This window comes from Phocoena sinus, chromosome 11, assembly GCF_008692025.1.
Source record: "Phocoena sinus isolate mPhoSin1 chromosome 11, mPhoSin1.pri, whole genome shotgun sequence".
Classification (NCBI taxonomy): Eukaryota; Metazoa; Chordata; class Mammalia; order Artiodactyla; family Phocoenidae; genus Phocoena; species Phocoena sinus.
In genome coordinates this window covers 81,524,664-81,541,820 of record NC_045773.1, presented here as the reverse complement: position 1 = coordinate 81,541,820, position 17,157 = coordinate 81,524,664, and the positions used below count along the sequence as shown (strand labels likewise).

Here is a 17,157-nt window from a genome sequence, read left to right as displayed (position 1 = left end):
GCTCTCGGGACCACGTTTGCTATTAATTATGACGTCACAGCCAATCGTCAGGCGGGACGCATCGACGCTCTAGCCCGCCGTGCTCTCACTGCTCCGCTGCCGCGTAGAGCCGGTCCTCTAGCCCGCGGAGCTGGCGGGCCCCTCACGCCAGCGCCAGATAAGCCCCCAAGTCGAAGTACCGGACCCGGGCTTGGAATTCCGGTTATTTGGGCTCCTTGGTTGCAGAGGCACAAGGCGTGCGTGGGAGAAGGGCTCGGGTTCTGTATGCTTAGGTCCAGGGACAGAATAGGAAGGACCCATCAGTGGGGAGGGAGTTACTCTCTTTCTTTTATTAATACTCTCGTCCCCTTTCCAGCCCTCGACCACCCGTCCATCATGGACCTCGCCAGCACCTGCTCCAGCTTTCAGTCTGACCTGGATTTCTGTCCGGATTGCGGCTCGGTCCTGCCTCTTCCCGGAGCTCAGGATACGGTCGCGTGTACTCGCTGTGGCTTCTCCATCAACGTGCGAGGTGAGGGGCTCGTACGCAGCGGCCCCGGCAGAGGGCCCAGCGTGGAAGGGTCAGAGGCTTTAGGACCTCAAGATCGGTTGGATTGAAGAGGGGGACCCTAAAGCAGGGTATCAGGCACTTTTGGTCTTGGGTCGAAATCTGAAGGGAAGAATATAAGGCCTCCTGGCCAAACCGAGAGGGAGTTGTGGGTGTCAGCCCTCTCCAAACCAACTCTTACTGCCTGCGCAGACTTTGAGGCGAAGGTTGTGAAGACCTCATTTGTGTTCCACAAACTGGGAACAGCCATGCCCGTGTCGATGGAGGAAGGACCTGAGTTCCAGGGACCCGTGGTAAGTGAGTGACATGGAGGACTGGCCCCGTTAGGAGGGTGGGAAAGAAACGAAGGGGGTATTGCACAGATCTGGAGTGTTTTGTACCCAATTCTAAGAGGGAAGAGGGGTCTTTAAAACAGCAGTGTCTGAGGAGTGTGATAGCCTGATGTCTGTGATCAGTAGGGGGAATTATTAACCCACCAGTTGCTTCCCAGGTTGACAGGCGCTGCTCTCGATGTGGGCACGAGGGAATGGCATACCACACCAGACAGATGCGCTCCGCTGATGAAGGGCAGACCGTCTTCTACACCTGTACCAACTGCAAGTGCGTATCCTTTCCCTCCCCTCCGCCCTTTCTCAGTTTGTTTGCTACCTAAACAAATCCAGCGATTTACTTTTTGTACTGAATAAACAGTTGTTTCCTTTGGTCCCATCCCTCATTTCTGTACAGTTCAAGTAATAGGGAGATTTGTGGTCTTTTTTTTTAAATTACACTTTTCTTATCCTTTTTATACCCAGTGAATTAAAGCTTTTAAGATATTTAAAAGGAAAGAAAAAAATACAGAAGGCAAGTATTGCTTGGTGATCAGTGTGTTATGTTGGAATCTTCCACTGCACTCAACGTAGTTTTACTTTGGTGAGAATTACTCTTGAGTGATTTAAAAGAACACGGAATAGTTTTAAGAACTCCTCTTTCTCTTTGGTGTTCTGCAGTTTCACTACAATATATCAAGATGTGGCTTTCTTTTATTTATTGTGTTTGGGATTTGTTGGGCTTTCTGAAAGTAAGGATTAATTTTTTTTTTCCAGCAACCTTGGAAAATTATCAGCCATATCTCATTGAGTATTGCCTTTCCCCTATGTTCTCAATTCTCACATTCTGGAGCTCTAATTAATTAGTTGTTTATTAGACCTTATCTTCTATCCTCCATTTCTCTCACCCTGTCTTTTATATTTTCCATCTCTTTTTATTCTGCCTCTGGGTAAATTCTTCTGGTCTTTCTTCCGGTTCACTAATTCTGTCTTCAGTTTATTTCAATTATTGTTACTTAAAAAAATTTTTTTGAGTTCTACTTGATTATTTTTCAAATCCCCTCATTTTTAATAATTCACACTTCTTTAATCATATTTTAAATTGTTCCTTTTATTCTTAAAATATATATTACATTTAAATATACTAAACATGATATTTATATTCTGTCTGCTAATTCTCATACCCACAGTTTTTGTGGGTCTGATGCTGCCATCTGTTATTTCTACTGACTCTCATGGTGCTTCTTTTCTTTTGTGATTTTTGATGATAAGCTCAGATTTTTTAGAATTTGGACTACAGAATTCTTTGAGGCCTGGGGTGAAAGCTGTATTCTTAGCATTTGTGTTTCCTGTTCAGGTGCCTTGAGGTGCTACCAAGCTAGAATCACTTTAAATAAATTCTCAGCTTCATGTTTTTTGGAGCACATAAGTAGTATGAATTTGGACTGCAAATCCAATGTAAAGGCCAGCTTTTGGTTAGAAATTCTCAGGGGAGATTTTGTTTTTATCCCTCTACCTTGTGAGACAGTCAAATTCCTCTTCTGAAGAGTTGGATTTTTTTTTTCCTTGTTCCCTTTTATACAAAGAGGTAGCCCTTTGGCGTCTCAAACTTATTCAGAGTATCTCCTATCAGACATTGTAGGTTTGTCTCTAGTTCACCCATGTGGCTATCAAAACAGCAAGGGCACCATGGTAGCAGGGGCTTCAGTTTTTTAACTTACCTGTCTAGATTCCTGGTTTTATATCATTTCAGCCAGTGTGAAGGTTGCCTTTACTTCCTTGCTTTCTCACCAATGGATTAAAAATATTTATAGTTAGATGTGCCTTTTGCGAATATTTTTTTCCCAGTCTGATCTATTTGTTTTCTTAACTTTTTATTTTTTTTAATGACCAGAAGTTTTTAACTTTTATGAGGTCTAGTTTATCCTTTTTTCTTTTATGGCTAGTGCTTTTTGTTTTCCTAAGAAATCTTGGCATACTTCATAATTTGCAAGATATATTTTTAATCCCAGCATTTTTAGTTGTCTTGAATTTGTGGAGGGTTGTTTAGGGGAGCTAGTCCTCCACGGTCATAAATGAAAGTCTTTCTTGATTATTTCATTGATTGTCTTATCTTACACTGCTAGAACCTCTTCGTTTGGTCAATATAACAAGTCCTTTCTTTCTCTGTAGGTTCCAGGAGAAGGAAGACTCTTGATTTTTTTTCTGAGCGACTCAACAATCTCTCCTTCTCTTCCTTGGAAGGTGAAAGATACTGGGTTCTTAGATCCTTTGTCCGTCTCCTGATTGCGGTGTTTTGCTCCCAGAGGAAAAGCAGATCATCATGTGGGGATTACCATTGTCCCCAGAGTACTCCTACCCTAGTTGAGTTTCCTTTATTAAAGTTATAGTTTTCTATAAGAGCCAGACGTATGTATGTTATTTATAATCTGTCTTCTTCCAAAAGAAATTTATGTTAGCTTAGAGAGATATATTTGTCCTTTCAACAAATATATCAGCTACAAAAAGAGAATATAAATTAGTGCAACAAAAAGAAAAAGGGAAAAAAATAAATAAAACAAAAAACAAGGACATAAAAATGGAGCCAGGAATGAGGTTAATATAAAAAGGCAATTATAATTACTCCCTCATTATCTAAATCTATTTGGTTCCTGAGTTTAGGGAAACAAAGAGTGGGAGTTTGGATAGTGGGAGGTTCAACAGAAAACTTAACCAGATTCAGTTGATATGTAAGTCTGGACAATAAAACAATCTGACACTCAGAGATACAGGTGGACACTTTGGAAATTTTTTTTATTGCTCTTGAGATAAATGTAATATATGTATATATATTTTACATTGTAATAGATTCATATATAGAAAGGCAGAAAGAAAAAAGTAAAAATCAAAAGGAATCCCATTCCACAGAGATATTTGTGTTTTTTTTTATATATATTTTACATTGTAATAGATTCATATATAGAAAGGCAGAAAGAAAAAAGTAAAAATCAAAAGGAATCCCATTCCACAGAGATATTTGTGTTTTTTTTTTAATGGGATTTACTATATATGCTGAGTTGTATCTTGCTTTTTTCAGTTCAAACCAGAAACTTAAAAGGGAAGCAAATGCTTAGTCCAGACACAATAAACATTCAAATTTCAGTCTGGGAATGCTGATTCCTGCATTCCTTGGTTTAAATGGCGACCAAGAGGTGATGGTAACGATTATCTTGTAATTGTGCAGCCCTTTATATATTGCGAGCTCTCTAACATACACTATCTTGTTTGATCCCACAGCAACGTGGAGGGATGGGCAGGGCAGTTTTCTCCACTGTATGTTTGAACAGTTCTCCTGCCTCACTCCTGAAATCTAAAACAAATCTGTTCATGTTTCTACCCTGCTTTTAAGCCTTCCACCGACTGGATAAAGTGCAAGTTTCTTAGCAAAGCATACAGGGCGTCATATAACCACGCCCACCTGTCAATCACCATTTGGCACGCCCCTTACATCCCTTCAGTATTAAACTGCATTTCCTTCAGTGCGCACAACTACGACTTTGTAAGCTGCTTTCTTTACCTAAAAAACCCATTTGTCTGTTCTCTTTTTGCCACTCTTGTGCTCCCTGAGAAACATACACATATTTTTATCTTATAAACTGGCCTATATTGTAACTTATGACAATTTCTGTGCTTAATCTTACTCATCTCCACCCCAGAGCAAGGGTAGGCAGTATGTAACTAAATTCAGTTTCACAGATGAGACTTAAATCTATGTTAATATTCCAATGTCTTATATTTCTGTTAGTATTTATGCCAGTCTTTCCCACTAGACTGGGAGCTAAAACGCAGGGTGTGAGTGTTTTATGCGCCTTCATCTTCAAGTTACAGCACAGTGAAAGCAAAAAATCCAAGTTGAAGACGCATTAAGCGCCCTGCTCGAACACCTACAGGCATAGGGCGAGGATTAAAACCCAGATTCTTTTTTTTAATATAAATTTATTTTTAAAATTTTATTTTTGGCTACATACAGTATGTGTTTTGCTCTTTTTGGCTGCGTTTGGTCTTCGTTGCTGCGCTCGGGCTTTCTTTAGTTGCAGCGAGCGGGGGCTACTCTTCGTTGCAGTGCATGGGCTTCTCATTGCGGTGGCTTCTCTTGTTGAGCACGGGCTCTAGGCATGCAAACTCAGTAGGCGTGCAGGCTCAGTAGTTGTGGTGCACAGGTTTCGTTGCTCCGCGGCATGTGGGATCTTCCCGGACGAGGGCTCGAACTCGTGTTTCCTGCATTGGCAAGCGGATTCTTAACCACTGTGCCACCAGGGACGTCTAACCCAGATTTTTAATCAAGTGTGTTTCTAACTGCTCCCAGGTCTCGATTCTTTAATTCCCAGACGAAACAATAAGAAAACAAAGCTAGGCCGTGGTAGGATCATTATTATTGCCCCTTAGTTTTCTCGGCGCTCCCACACAGCCAAGGGATGGGGGTGGGATGGACTCAGCTACTGGACATCTGAACCACGTGCGGTAACCAGTCTGCAGGCGCAAGCCCAACTCTACCCTCCTTGACCGCAGGTTCCAGCTCAATCTCTGAGGCGCATGCGCGTGCTGCACTTAATCGCCCCGCCCCTGCTTCCACATCGCAGTGACGCCCCTTCCGCCAAAGTTGTGTAGCTTTCTTGCGGCGCCTGCGCACTGTCGCATTACGGCGGAACTAATCCGGCGACCTTGAGTTTAGACGCATTTAGAGCCAGGAAGGGAAAAGGGGGACCACAGAATGCGTCACACCCGGAAGCGGAGATCCGGAAGTGGGGTTGGACAGGTTATCCCCAGGGGTGGGGCAGCGGAGGCCCAGGAAGAGGGGGAAAAAAGAAGGTGGAGGATCCTGGCTACTAATCTGAATCCGATACCGATTCTCTTCGACCTCAGAGACACAGAAAAGACAGAAGGGTGCCTCATCCCCCTTCCTCCCCTCCTCCCTCTCTTCAGCCTTAGCCATGGCGGAGGCAGGGGCCGGGCTGAGTGAGACCGTCACTGAGACAACGGTTACCGTGACAACCGAGCCCGTGAGAAAGGCGGGGGGCGGTGCTGTTTAGGGGTTGGGGAGATACCGGGAGGGAAGGGATAGGGCTTTGGAGAGTTGCTGGAGGGGCTGGGCCTGGGGATATGGGAGGAACTGGGGTTGGGAGAATCTCAAGGTATTGGGAGATTTGGGGTGTGTCAGAGTTGGTGCAGAAGGCTGGTCAAGAGACAAGCAATAGAGTTAGGATATAGGTGATGCTTCTTGGAGTGGTGGTGTGTATAAGTAATGAAAGAACGGGAATTTGGAGATTAAGGAGCAAGGGATGTGCTGGGGGGAAATGAAGGGCTGTGTGAGAAAGCATGGTTGGAGGCCAGCTGCAGGGGAATTTGACTGGAACCATACTTATCAGTAAATATTTGTTGAAGGAATGATTGTAAAAGGAAGCAGAGGGAATGAGGGAACAAGAAAAGGGAGATGAAGATAGTATTTTGAAAAATCAGAAGAGATATAAATAGAGGAAAATGTAGCATTTTTGCAAAAACAACTTAAGCTGCCTTCAAAGGGAGAAGGTTGTGTTGGGTTTAATAACCCTTGGACTAAGGGAGTTTAGAGTAATAGTTACTAGAGATGCCAGGATGCTGGGGAATAGGTGGATAACAGGTGGGGAGGGCTTGGCTTGAGGATGAGAGAGGAGAGAACAGAGTTATTTCTTTAATGGGAAAAAGAGTAGGGGGTCTGGAAAAAAAGAAAGGGAGATCAAAGATTAGGCATTGGTGACTGAGAAAATAATTTCCATGTATTAATACCACCAAGGATGATTTGGGGAGGAAGACGGAGAAACAGCGAGGATTATATTTTCCTTTGAAGATTTGCTGGGACCTTTCCTAGGTTAGGAATTGTATCTTCTCTGTATACTAGTGGTTACCAAGAACAGGAAATAATACTTCATGATTCCTCAAGGGACTCCCTGAGGCCAAAAATCTGTTCTATTTTATCTTCTCTCAGCCCTCAGCTCCTCTGGCACTATGTCTGATCCTGATTGAGTGGGGGAAGGGAAGAGAGGAGGCCCCCGGGAGGAAGTGGGAAAGGTTAATAGGAGGGGACTAGCTAGGTATGGCATGGCCATCCTTCTTAACGTTCCAGGAGAACCGGAGCCTAACCATCAAACTTCGGAAACGGAAGCCAGAGAAAAAGGTGGAATGGACAAGTGACACTGTGGACAACGAACACATGGGCCGCCGCTCATCAAAATGTGAGTAACTGTTGGCCCACAGTAACCCTGGAGTCCTGGCTCCCCTCAGCATGTCTTCTGCCTTCTTACATTCACTGACCTTCCTGAAGCCCCCAGATGCTCACAATCCTCTGGCTGTCCTGGTGGTTCTCCAGTATCAGGGAGAGAAGGTTAAAGTTAGAGGAGCAGAGGTAGGGAGAGGCTTGAATTGGGATGTGCCAAGGCTTAAAGTCAAGAGGAATCTGAGGTGGGAGAAGTGGAGCTTCGGATTCCTGGCTGGAAAGGACGAGGGAGTTGGGTGTCTGAGTCCCAGGGTGTGGGCCTGGGGAAGTTGGTTCCTGGAAGGTAGGAGGAGAAAATGGTGAAAGTAGGGATTTTTACTGAGATCCAATGGGAATGGAACTGATGCTCCATCTTATCTCTTCCTCCTTTTTAACTGGGCTCCTCCCTCCAAATCCAGGCTGCTGTATTTATGAGAAACCTCGGGCCTTTGGCGAGAGCTCCACGGAGAGTGACGAGGAGGAAGAGGAGGGCTGTGGTCATACACACTGTGTACGGGGCCACCGCAAAGGACGGCGTCACGCAACCCCGGGACCAAGCCCCACCACCCCTCCCCAGCCTCCTGACCCCTCCCAGCCCCCTCCAGGGCCAATGCAGCACTAAATTCCTCTCTGCCCCACCATTCCTGTGTCTGTCTGGCCCTGAATGTATTCATGTGGCTACTCGGGGACTTAACCCATGGTTTGGTCCCTTCTCCAGCCCCCTCCTCCCCTCTCCTCTGCCTGATAGAGGGAAGAGAGGGAGGAGGGTGGACAGAGATCCTGGAATTCTGACTTGCTGCTATTCCAGAACCCAGGCTTCTGGGCTCCCCCAGCCCTCATTTCTGCCTCCTCTCTTCAGGGATCCAGGCATCTTGGTCCCAGTCTTTTCCCTTTGTTCTCACTGCCAAACTACCTGTCCTGTGATCTAATTATCTTGGCCCCTTGCACTCTCTACTTGAGTTCCAAACAGTTAAATTGGGTTTCCAATGGCCCCAGCTTTCACTGCCAGGGTCCTAGTCAGATTCCAGGCAATCTTGCCCCAGCTATGCTTGTTAATCCTGGCTTAGAGCTTTTCCACTAATGTATTTATGTCATCCTAACTCTTAGTCTTTGCCTGTGGGATGTGAGGTCTTATGTGAGACCTCAGGGCTCCTAGCCCTTTCCCTCCTCTCCTGCCCACTCCCGTCATGCCCTTAAGAGGAGTTAGGAGAGAGAGAGGTCTTTGTCATTCTCACCTTGGGAGAATGGGAAATGGAAAAAGAAATAGTCATGTCCTCTCCCCTCACCCTTCTTGTGTGACCTAGGGTTTCTGACAAAGCTGGCTTCAAGACTGGTCACTTAGAGCCAACTATCTCCTCAGCCTTTGGTCTTCCAGCTCAGGAGACAGATCCAACACGGTCCCAGGGGCCTGGGTCCCTGGGAGAGGAAGGAACAGGGAGGGAGCAAAGAGATGTACTCTCACCCCTTCCTTCCTAGGCTTTGATGTTTCTGCCAGCCCAGATGTCCTGGCCTTCCCCACCCCTTACTGGGATCTAGATATCATTTTCCAGGCCTCTTGCCATGCACAGTTGCAGAGATCAGTCAAATCCATACCACCACTGAGATCTCATTTATTGCCACAGATGCACAAAATAAATAACCCAACATCACAAAATGTGTTAAATACGGGCCCATTTATACATATGGGGAAAGAAGTGAGGCTATATACAAGGGTGAATTTGGGGTGTCTGGGCCATTCCCAGGTTGAGGAAAGGAGAGGTAGCACCATTGGTTGCTTGTTGTGAGTATGTGCAGGGGGGAGGTTTTAAGAAGGTTCTTAATGGGAAAAGGCTGTAAGCATAGAAAGCCGCCATGGTGGAGCAGAACTGGCCTGCCCCCTTCTCCCCCAAAAAGAGGGCCCTAAGGCCCAGGCCAGAGTCAAGCCTCTTGTTTTGGGGGAGGAGGCTTTTGTTTCTCTTGAGGAGAAACCTCAGAATGGACAAGGCAGGGAAGCCCAACCCTCAGACCTGTGGAGAGGGCACTGGGCCCTTCTTTGCCAGGAGGAGAGGCAGGGGTGGGAGGTAAATGTTTGACCGGCAGGGCCTCTGTGTATTAAACATGGGCCAATTACCAGTACTGATGGGGCAGGACCTGTTCCCCAATTCTGGCCTGGGAAAGATAGAAGGGGAGAGATCCCTTGGGAAGTACTGGGGTAACCAAGGGAGAGAAGCATCCCAAGATTTGGTGGGGGGAGCAGGAATGAATTAAGCTTCGGGCATGGATGTGGAAACTGGAGGCCAGTTGAGGTCCTAACTATCTGGAAGAAAACAGACAATGTAGGTGGAGGGGTGCTTATCAATACACCGGCAATGGGCGTGGACATGATGCCTGAAATGAGTAAGGATTTCCATGCCCAAGAGGAAGCAGCCTTATTTCTGACCAAGCCAGAATAAGGGTTGTGGGTGAGCTTCTCAGCCTTCCGCTGGCACGAGGCAGAGGGGGACGCGGGGGTCGCGGGTGCACAGCAGCGGGAAGACGCGCTCACCCAGGGGACCGGGCGCCTGGAAGGCGAAGAGCAAGTCCAGGGAACAGCCGTCGTAGAAGGCCACGCGGCCCCGCTCCCAGTGCAAGTCCACGCGGATGCGCCGCGGCTGGGGCCCGGCGCCGCCCAGCGGGGTGGGCTCCGGGGCCGTGAGCGCCCACAGGCGGCCGCCGCGATCCTCCACGGCCCACACAGCCTCCGCGGGACATAGGCCTACTCTGCCCTTGCGTCGCACCGACTCCCCGGCCACGCCCAGGGCATAGCGGCTCTCCCCGTCGTCCTCATCCTCCCCGGAAGAGTCTCCGAGGGAGGCGGTGTCGGCGATCTCCACCTCCCAGCAGTGGCGGCCAGCCCTGAAGCCCTGCGCGCCCAGCACCGCCGGGAGCTGATCGAAGCGCCCCGGGCTGTCGCGGGGTGCGGGTGTCCCCGGTGGGGCCAGTCGGACGCTGCGGCGGTCCGCGGAGACCAGCAAGCGGCGGTGGGCGGTGCCAGGATCCAGGGTCAGGTCGGCTGGAGAGGAGAAAGCAGGGGGAGGACCGTGTGAGCTGGCTTTCCGAATCAGAGGAGGGATAGGATGGAGAGGATGCGCGGAGGGTACACAAGAGGCCCACAGCAGCTCAAAAGGCTGCTGTAGGACCGAAGAGGGTGAAGGCGTACGAAGAGCAGGCTTGGGCAAGACCCAACCTGCGCTGATGGGCCACTTCCTTCTGGAGAATTGGACTTGGAGAAGGACCCTGCTGGCCCAGGGCAGGGGGCACAGCGCAGAGACTGAAGGAGGGGTTGCCCGGGTTTGCGGGCTTGGCGGCAGAGTGAGGCGCGTCTGACTTCTAGGGAGGGTGAGGACTGATACCTCAATCTGCAGCATCGGGGGCGGGGGTGGGGGGGGGGTGGGAGCTGGGTCAACAGGATGGAGAAGATGGAGCTAAAGAGGAAGACTGATACCAGATACCAGCACCGCTCGTGATAGAGGGGAGGGCCAGAGGGAGAAATCCAAGTATCCTGAGAAACCAGCCCACCACCCGCAGGAACAGGTGGGAGTAGACAGGCCTATTTCTATAGGGAGCGCAGGGCAGAGGAGAGAGAAGGTGGTGATAGCCAAAGGGACCAGAAAGAACTAATCATTGGCCTTGTGTGTATGGGGTGCTTTGAGGAAAGATTTCTGGATTAGGGGTGCTAGAAGCAATCTGGGTTGGGTGGGTGACCAAGAGGGCAGAGCACCTTCTCTAGGCAGTTTAAAGAAGGGCAGAGGGCAGCGTTGGAAGTGATGGAAGGAACTCCCCCAGAAGCTGCAGAGAAGGCCCAGAGCCTCAGGGGCAAGGAGACGCGGGAATCCTGGGAGACTTCTGGAAGGGAGTGATGAGAAGTGGTGGCAGCAGGGATTCCCCAGAAGCAGCTGACCCCAGGGGTCTGTTGTGTGAGTGTATGAACAGGTAAGAGGAGAGAATAGCTGGAATATGAGGAATGAAGGATAGACCTTGTTATAGGTTGAATTGTGTTCCCCCCCGAAAGTTGTGAAGTCCCCCCAATACCTCAGAATTTGACTGTATTTGGAAATAGAATCTTTACAGAGGTAATCAAGTTAAAATGAGGTCATTAGGGTGGACCCCAATCCAATATATCCAGTGTCCTTATAAAAAGGGGAAATTTGGACCCAAAGACAAGTGTGTATAGAGAGAAGATGCTGTGAAGACAGGAAGAACGCCATCCACAGGCCAAGGAAGGCCTGAGGCTATCAGAAGCTAGGAGAGAGTCCTGGAACAGAGTCTCCCTCTCAGCCCCCAGAAGGAACCAACACTGTTGACACCTCGACTTCTACCTCTAGAATCATTTAACTTCTGCCTCTACAACCATGAGACAATAAATTTCTATTGTTTAAGCCACTCGGTGTGCAATGCTTTCCTATGGCAGTCCTAGGAAACTAATACAGACATCAAAAAGGACTTGATCATATTTGAGAGAGAAAAGGGAATAAACTGAAAACAGCCTCTCATTTAGTTCCCTCCCTTGTGCCTTCCTTACCCATCAGTCTATGAAGCATGTTTTTGCCCACTGGGTAGTCTTCAGGGAGATCGTCCTCTGAGTTAGATGACTTGGGAGTTGGGGCATCAAACCTGGATAGATGAGGGAGAAGGGTCAGGAAATTGGTAGACACCCTCTGCCCTCTGATGTCCCCACCTCTATCCCACTCACATCTCTGGAGCAGAAAAGGGTGAGGCCACACCCACAAAACCTGTCTGTGAGTGGGGACAAAGATGTGGCTCCTGTAAGAAGATGGATGTGGCAGCTGATAGTGGAAAAGAAAAAACAGTAAAAATGGAACTCACCTTCTCCATGTCTTCTTCGTATCCTGGGGTGGGCAGAAAAAAACATGGATGTGAGCTCTGGGCTTCATACTGTGGGGAGCTCTTCCCCCACCTCCTCAGGTAGCTGGGTCTGATTTGGTGAGGTCCCTCCTCGCATCTCTGACTGATCTCACCTCTTTATCCCCTGTGCTCCCTTTTCCTCTCATTCTCCCCCTTCCCTTTTCATGACCTTTCCTTCCTCTCAGTCACCACTTTCTCATCCTCCTAACTCCACCCCTACCGTCCTCCCCCTTTTGCCGTGGCCGCAAAGCCTCTCAGTTCCCCTTCCCCAGCCTCATCCAGGCTTTTTTCTTGCCCCCAGAGTCCTCACCGTTCCCTCTTTCCTCCCAGCCCGACCCCCTTCTCTTTCTCAGTGGCCCCCATCCTTATCCACCTTACTGAGGGTGTATCCCAGATAAACATCCCCCGCCTCCTCCATCACACAGACCAAACACATACTTAGAGTCCTTAGGCTAAGAGTTCATTTATAAAATTCTTATAATAAAGCTGCTTCCCCTCTTGCCATAAAAGCCCAGTGTCGTTTATAGGGCCCTTTGTTCTGTGTCTCTCTACCCTGACCAAGGAAGCAGCTGGACTTGGATGTGTCCCAGAAGGCCCAGCAGACCTGCAGGGTACCATGAGAACCAGGAGAGGGCGCTGGATGCTCCCCATCCAAATACTAGGATTCCCTCTTCCGGCTTCGCAGTCTAGTGGGAAAGACTGGGGCAGACCCGTAGGGTGGTGAAGGGGAGAGAGGAAAGGCAATTTGCCTAATTATGCCAATTACACCTAGACTAATTAGGTATATGTAGACTTCAAAGGGTGGAAGCAAGACTCGAGACTAGCTCGGCTGCTGGCGAGAAGCCAGGCGGGAATGCGGGGCGCCTGGGGGTCGGCAAGGGAATGGGGTTGGTTGACGGCCAAAGAGTCAGGGCCCAGGAGGGACGCGGGAGGCTAGGTGGGTGGGTGATCAGGGTGGGATGTGGAGAGGAGCCAGAGGTCCCAACGTCTGTTTTCCCGGACCTTGCCTCCACCCGTGGCCGCCTCTGCCTGGGGCCCTGGGAGGAGCGGAGGATAACAATAACAACACAGCAAGGCCCAGGCCGGAGCCCGGGGACCCACCCCATGACACGGCAGGGGACTTTGGATCTGCCTCCCTCCCTTCTTCCCAACTTGTGACAGCCGCCTCCTTCCCCGCCCCTCCACTCCAGCTTTTCGTCCATCCTCCCTCCTGCTTCTCTGCTGGGCGAGTTCTGGTCTCCCTCACCAACCTCCCAGGCACCCAGCACCCTCCCCTCCGCCTGGCCTCCGCCTCCGGGGCGCCTAGCGGCGTCTTTTCCCAGCCTCCCAGTTCCCGCGCTCTTCGCCGGGCCTTAGGGGTCTCCTCCTGTTCTGTCTGGTGCCCCAACCCCTTCCCTCCAGCCCCTCTCCCAAGACTCAGGCATCCGTCCAGCTTCGCTCTGGGCAAAGCGTCAACTCCCTCCCGGCATCTCTCACTTGACAGCTGCCGCCCCCTCGTCCTCTGCTTTTCTTTCCCCAGCTCCATCTTTTGCCTAAACTTCGAGAAGGGCCCCAGCTCGGGAGGTGACATTCTCCGCTTCCCCAGGGAGCCCGCGGATGGCGCCTTCGGCCGACAGTTGCAGACTCGCGAAGCGCACCCCTGCCTCACCTCTCCGTGCGGGGCCAGGCAGCCCATGGTGGGGATGCGGCCCCCTCGGCGTTTCCCAGTTCGGGCCCCGGGCTCGGCCAGCTTCTCCCGCAGCTCGCGGCTGATCCGCACTTCCACCGCCAGCCGCACGTTAGACCTCAGGCTGCGGCGGGGGCACGGCCGGCCGCAGCACGGGCAGGCGGTGGGGGGCGCCTCGGGGCCGGGGTGCGGCGGGGTCCCCCAGCGGCGGTCCAGGCACGCGCGGCAGAAGCTGTGCTCACACGCCAGGAGCACCGGGTCCTCGAAGAGGCCCCCGCACAGCGGGCACGTCGCTAGCTGCTCCAGGCGCTGCACCAGTCCCCGGCCCAGCGGCTCGGATGCCTCCATGGGGAGCCAGCGTCCGGGCGCCGTCCCTTCCGCGACCGTCGCGACCACCTTCGGGCTACTCAGGTGGCTGAGCGCCTCTGCTGCTGGTTGCGTCGCTGCCCCTCTCTCCGCCTCCCACATTAACTTTCTGACGCTTTCTGGCGCTCTCCTGGAATCGCCTCTCTCTTCAACCAGTCTGTCTCCGCCAATCTCCTCACTACGTCAGGCTTTATAGGGAGGGAGGAGGCCCCTGCGGGAGGTAAACATCAGGGCTTGCGTAACACCCCATCTGGTTCTCCCGCTTCCCCGTGAGGTTTGGAGGAGGGTGGAAGGGACATCTAGGTCTCGAGCCAAAGAGGTTTTCGCTAGGGGGCGCTCTGGGAGCAAGGTATCAAGGTGTGGGGTGGGTAGCCCCCGTCACCCCTCCGAATTGCTCGAATCTCGCCTCCCCCTTGGCCTGCTGTGTACAGGTGGGCAGGGCGCCCCGGCTCGCTTTTGGCATGTGTGCCCACACCGCCAGGGTATGTCATTCTAGGTGGCTGGCACACCTACATCTGGGGGCCTGGGGCCAGGAAGCAGGGATCCTGGTTTGTGCGGCTTTGGCAGGCCTCTGAGTGTTGGTGCGTGGCTGTCATTCCAGAGGCCTCTCTCCTCTCCATCTTTCTGCCTTACCTATTAAGGGCTTGAGGACACTGAAGCTGTGGGGTAAGGGGTGGAGAGCAGGCACCCACACCCCCACCTCAAGGAGTCAGCGTAGGGCTCTCTCAGCTGTACCTCTGGCTGGCTCCCATGGCCTCCTTTGTTTCTTCCTATGTCTCTCTTTCTAGTTGTCTCTCTTTTCCCTGTGTATGATTTTATTTCCACTTTTCTCTTTCTCTCCTTCTTTGGCATGTACCCAAAGGTTGTCTATTTTCACTCTTTTGGTCAACTGAGGCCCAGAGACCTGGCACTGTCAAGGTCACACAGTAAGGGAACGGCCTGAAGTGGAGCCATACCCAGATCTTCTGATTCATGGCCTTGCTGTGATTCCACCCTGCCGCTTTTTAATTTCAGATCCCTAGAACTCCCTTCTACTTTCTGATTTTTTTTTTTCCGGAGTTTTCCTCATGCCCTCTTCCCTCATCTCCATCTCTCTGTCTCTTTCCTCCTTCCCTCTCCTCTTCCCTCCTTTCCTTCCTTCCTCCTTGCTCCCTCTTCTTCCTAGTTCCTCCACCTCTCTCATGCTAGGCCTTTCTGTCTGGTACCCCTGTGCGGTTGTGAATAAGTAAACATTCAGATGTCTACAACTATGATCACACACACTGTTGTACAAACATGCATGTGCATCCAGCAATGTCTAAATGCCCCAAAATGCGCAAATAGGCAGATACTTTCATATAATGCAAAATCACAGATATGCCCAAATAGTCTCATACACACTGAATATCACTAGGACGGACATCCAGGATTATTTAGGGACAGATAGACGTACTCAAAGAACACATGCAAAGAGACACTCTGTCATTAGTTTTATTGTCAATTAGAACAGCAATACAACAACAGTAAGTCTTTATGAAGCAGCAGCATGTTATTAGGCAACTCCTCCAGGCATCCTTCTCTCCCCTACTTATCAGGGAGACACTCAAACATGACACCCTGATAAACAAGGTACACAAATCAACACACTCATCTTGGAAAAACCTCCCAGCTCCATGCTCATAAAGCACACAGCTATCCAAGAAAAAGACTTCAGATATGACCAAAGTCTATTTTGTAAAATGGACATCCATGTAATGATAGGTAGAATAAAGGTCCCCCAGAGATGTCTATGTCCTAATTCCTGGAACCTGTGAACATGTTACCTGACATGGCAAATGGGAATTAAGCTTGCAGATGGAATTACGGTTGCTAATCAGTTGAGTTTAAAGTAGGGAGATTATTCTAGATTATCGAAGCGTCCTTAAAAGTGGAGGACAGGGACTTCCCTGGCGGTCCAGCAGTTAAGACTCCACACTTCCGCTGCAGGGGGGCGCTGGTTGGATCCCTGGTCGGGGAACTAAGATCCCACATGCTGCGTGGTGAGCCAAAGAAAAAAAAGAAAAAAGTGGAGGACAGAAGCCGAAGAAGACAACCAGAGAGATAGAAGCTTATCTCTCAGCCTGACATTGCTGGCTTTGAAGACTGAGGATGGGGGGTCATGAGCAAAGGAAGTGGGTGGCCACTAGAAGCTGGAGAAGGCTAGGAGATGGATTACAGATGGAATCCAGCCCCGCCGACAGGGCTTGATTTTAGCCCTGTAAATCCTATTTTAGACTTCTGAACTACAGAACTATAAGATAATAAATGTGTGTTGTTTCTCAGATTTCAAACAAGTTTGTGATAATTTGTTACAGCAGCAAATAGGAAACTAATACACATGCTTTCCCTTTCTCCCTCAGTCTCTGGCCCTTTGGAACTGTATGCACTTGTTTTTGCCCCTTCCAGTTTGTCACGTTTTTCGGATTTCTCTGCCTCTCTGGGCTTTCTTGTCTGTCCTCTTCTGTCTCTGTCTCTCTCTCTCTCTTTTTTTTTTTTGGACTGCTTCATTTTCTTGGCTCTATCCCCACCCCAAGGCCTCTTGGACATTGGGTTCTTTCTGGATCTGGGCCTGGAATATCAGAGAAATGCCTCTGAGTCTCATCAGGAACTTTGTATCGTCACCAATCCAAGAGCCTTTCTATGACCTTCAAGTCCTAGTCGATGGTTCACATCCTTAGTTGCACATTAAAGTCATTGGGGGAACTTTTAAACTCCTGATGCCCAGGAGACACCTCAGATCAATTAAACAGAATCTCTGGGGATGGGTCCCAGGAATCAGGAGTTTTAAAAGCTCTCCAGGTGATTCCAATGTTTAACCAAGGGGGGACCCAGTGTCTTACATGTTGAGGTTACAGGTGGACCTTCCCCTCCCCATTTTGCTCCTTATGCTTTACCTGCAGTGCCTTATATTTTCTGTTCCTTGAGCATAACAAGACTGACATTACCGCCAGGCCTCTGCACTCATGTTCCTTCCTCTAGCAATATCCATGGCTGTCTCCACCTTCTCATTCAGGTCTCAACTCAAAGGTAACATATTCAGAGAGGACTTCTTTCACCACTGTATCTCAAGTAGTTTTCCTCCAAAGTGCTCACTGTCTCT

The 17,157-nt window shown here is 49.8% G+C and overlaps 3 protein-coding genes across 4 annotated transcripts; 2 read left to right on the top strand and 1 right to left on the bottom strand.

Moving 5' to 3' along the window:
* The first annotated feature begins 79 nt into the window (after positions 1 to 79).
* ZNRD1 (zinc ribbon domain containing 1) lies at positions 80 to 3,257 on the top strand. Of its 2 annotated transcripts, none has more exons than XM_032648339.1 (5): positions 80 to 236; positions 356 to 511; positions 740 to 840; positions 1,038 to 1,147; positions 3,028 to 3,257. In XM_032648339.1, exons 2-5 carry the CDS (start codon positions 376 to 378, stop codon positions 3,050 to 3,052), a joined length of 372 nt encoding a protein of 123 aa, XP_032504230.1. In that variant the 5' UTR covers positions 80 to 236; positions 356 to 375; the 3' UTR covers positions 3,053 to 3,257. The 2 variants fall into 2 exon arrangements, with proteins under 2 accessions (XP_032504230.1, XP_032504231.1); XM_032648340.1 differs by having other exon boundaries at positions 85 to 201.
* A 2,340-nt stretch (positions 3,258 to 5,597) lies between these two features.
* PPP1R11 (protein phosphatase 1 regulatory inhibitor subunit 11) lies at positions 5,598 to 8,786 on the top strand. The gene is made up of 3 exons (XM_032648338.1): positions 5,598 to 5,894; positions 6,995 to 7,103; positions 7,543 to 8,786. Exons 1-3 carry the CDS (start codon positions 5,826 to 5,828, stop codon positions 7,743 to 7,745), a joined length of 381 nt encoding a protein of 126 aa, XP_032504229.1. The 5' UTR covers positions 5,598 to 5,825; the 3' UTR covers positions 7,746 to 8,786.
* On the bottom strand, positions 8,715 to 14,186 carry RNF39 (ring finger protein 39). The gene is made up of 4 exons (XM_032648328.1): positions 13,656 to 14,186; positions 11,969 to 11,991; positions 11,664 to 11,755; positions 8,715 to 10,154 (listed from the first exon to the last, which is right to left on the bottom strand). The coding sequence occupies exons 1-4, from the start codon at positions 14,139 to 14,141 to the stop codon at positions 9,574 to 9,576; spliced, it is 1,182 nt and encodes a 393-aa protein (XP_032504219.1). The 5' UTR covers positions 14,142 to 14,186; the 3' UTR covers positions 8,715 to 9,573.
* Between the last annotated feature and the right edge of the window lie 2,971 nt (positions 14,187 to 17,157).

Coding starts and splice junctions, on each gene's coding strand:
- ZNRD1 (XM_032648339.1), top strand. CDS start 376: ATGGACCTCGCCAGCACCTGCTCCAGCTTTCAGTCTGACCTGGATTTC. Junction 512..739: donor CTTCTCCATCAACGTGCGAG/GTGAGGGGCTCG, acceptor CTGCCTGCGCAG/ACTTTGAGGCGAAGGTTGTG. Junction 841..1,037: donor CTGAGTTCCAGGGACCCGTG/GTAAGTGAGTGA, acceptor GTTGCTTCCCAG/GTTGACAGGCGCTGCTCTCG.
- PPP1R11 (XM_032648338.1), top strand. CDS start 5,826: ATGGCGGAGGCAGGGGCCGGGCTGAGTGAGACCGTCACTGAGACAACG. Junction 5,895..6,994: donor TTACCGTGACAACCGAGCCC/GTGAGAAAGGCG, acceptor TTAACGTTCCAG/GAGAACCGGAGCCTAACCAT. Junction 7,104..7,542: donor GGGCCGCCGCTCATCAAAAT/GTGAGTAACTGT, acceptor CTCCAAATCCAG/GCTGCTGTATTTATGAGAAA.
- RNF39 (XM_032648328.1), bottom strand. CDS start 14,141: ATGTGGGAGGCGGAGAGAGGGGCAGCGACGCAACCAGCAGCAGAGGCG. Junction 11,756..11,968: donor ACGAAGAAGACATGGAGAAG/GTGAGTTCCATT, acceptor TCATCTATCCAG/GTTTGATGCCCCAACTCCCA. Junction 10,155..11,663: donor CATGCTTCATAGACTGATGG/GTAAGGAAGGCA, acceptor TCTCCTCTCCAG/CCGACCTGACCCTGGATCCT.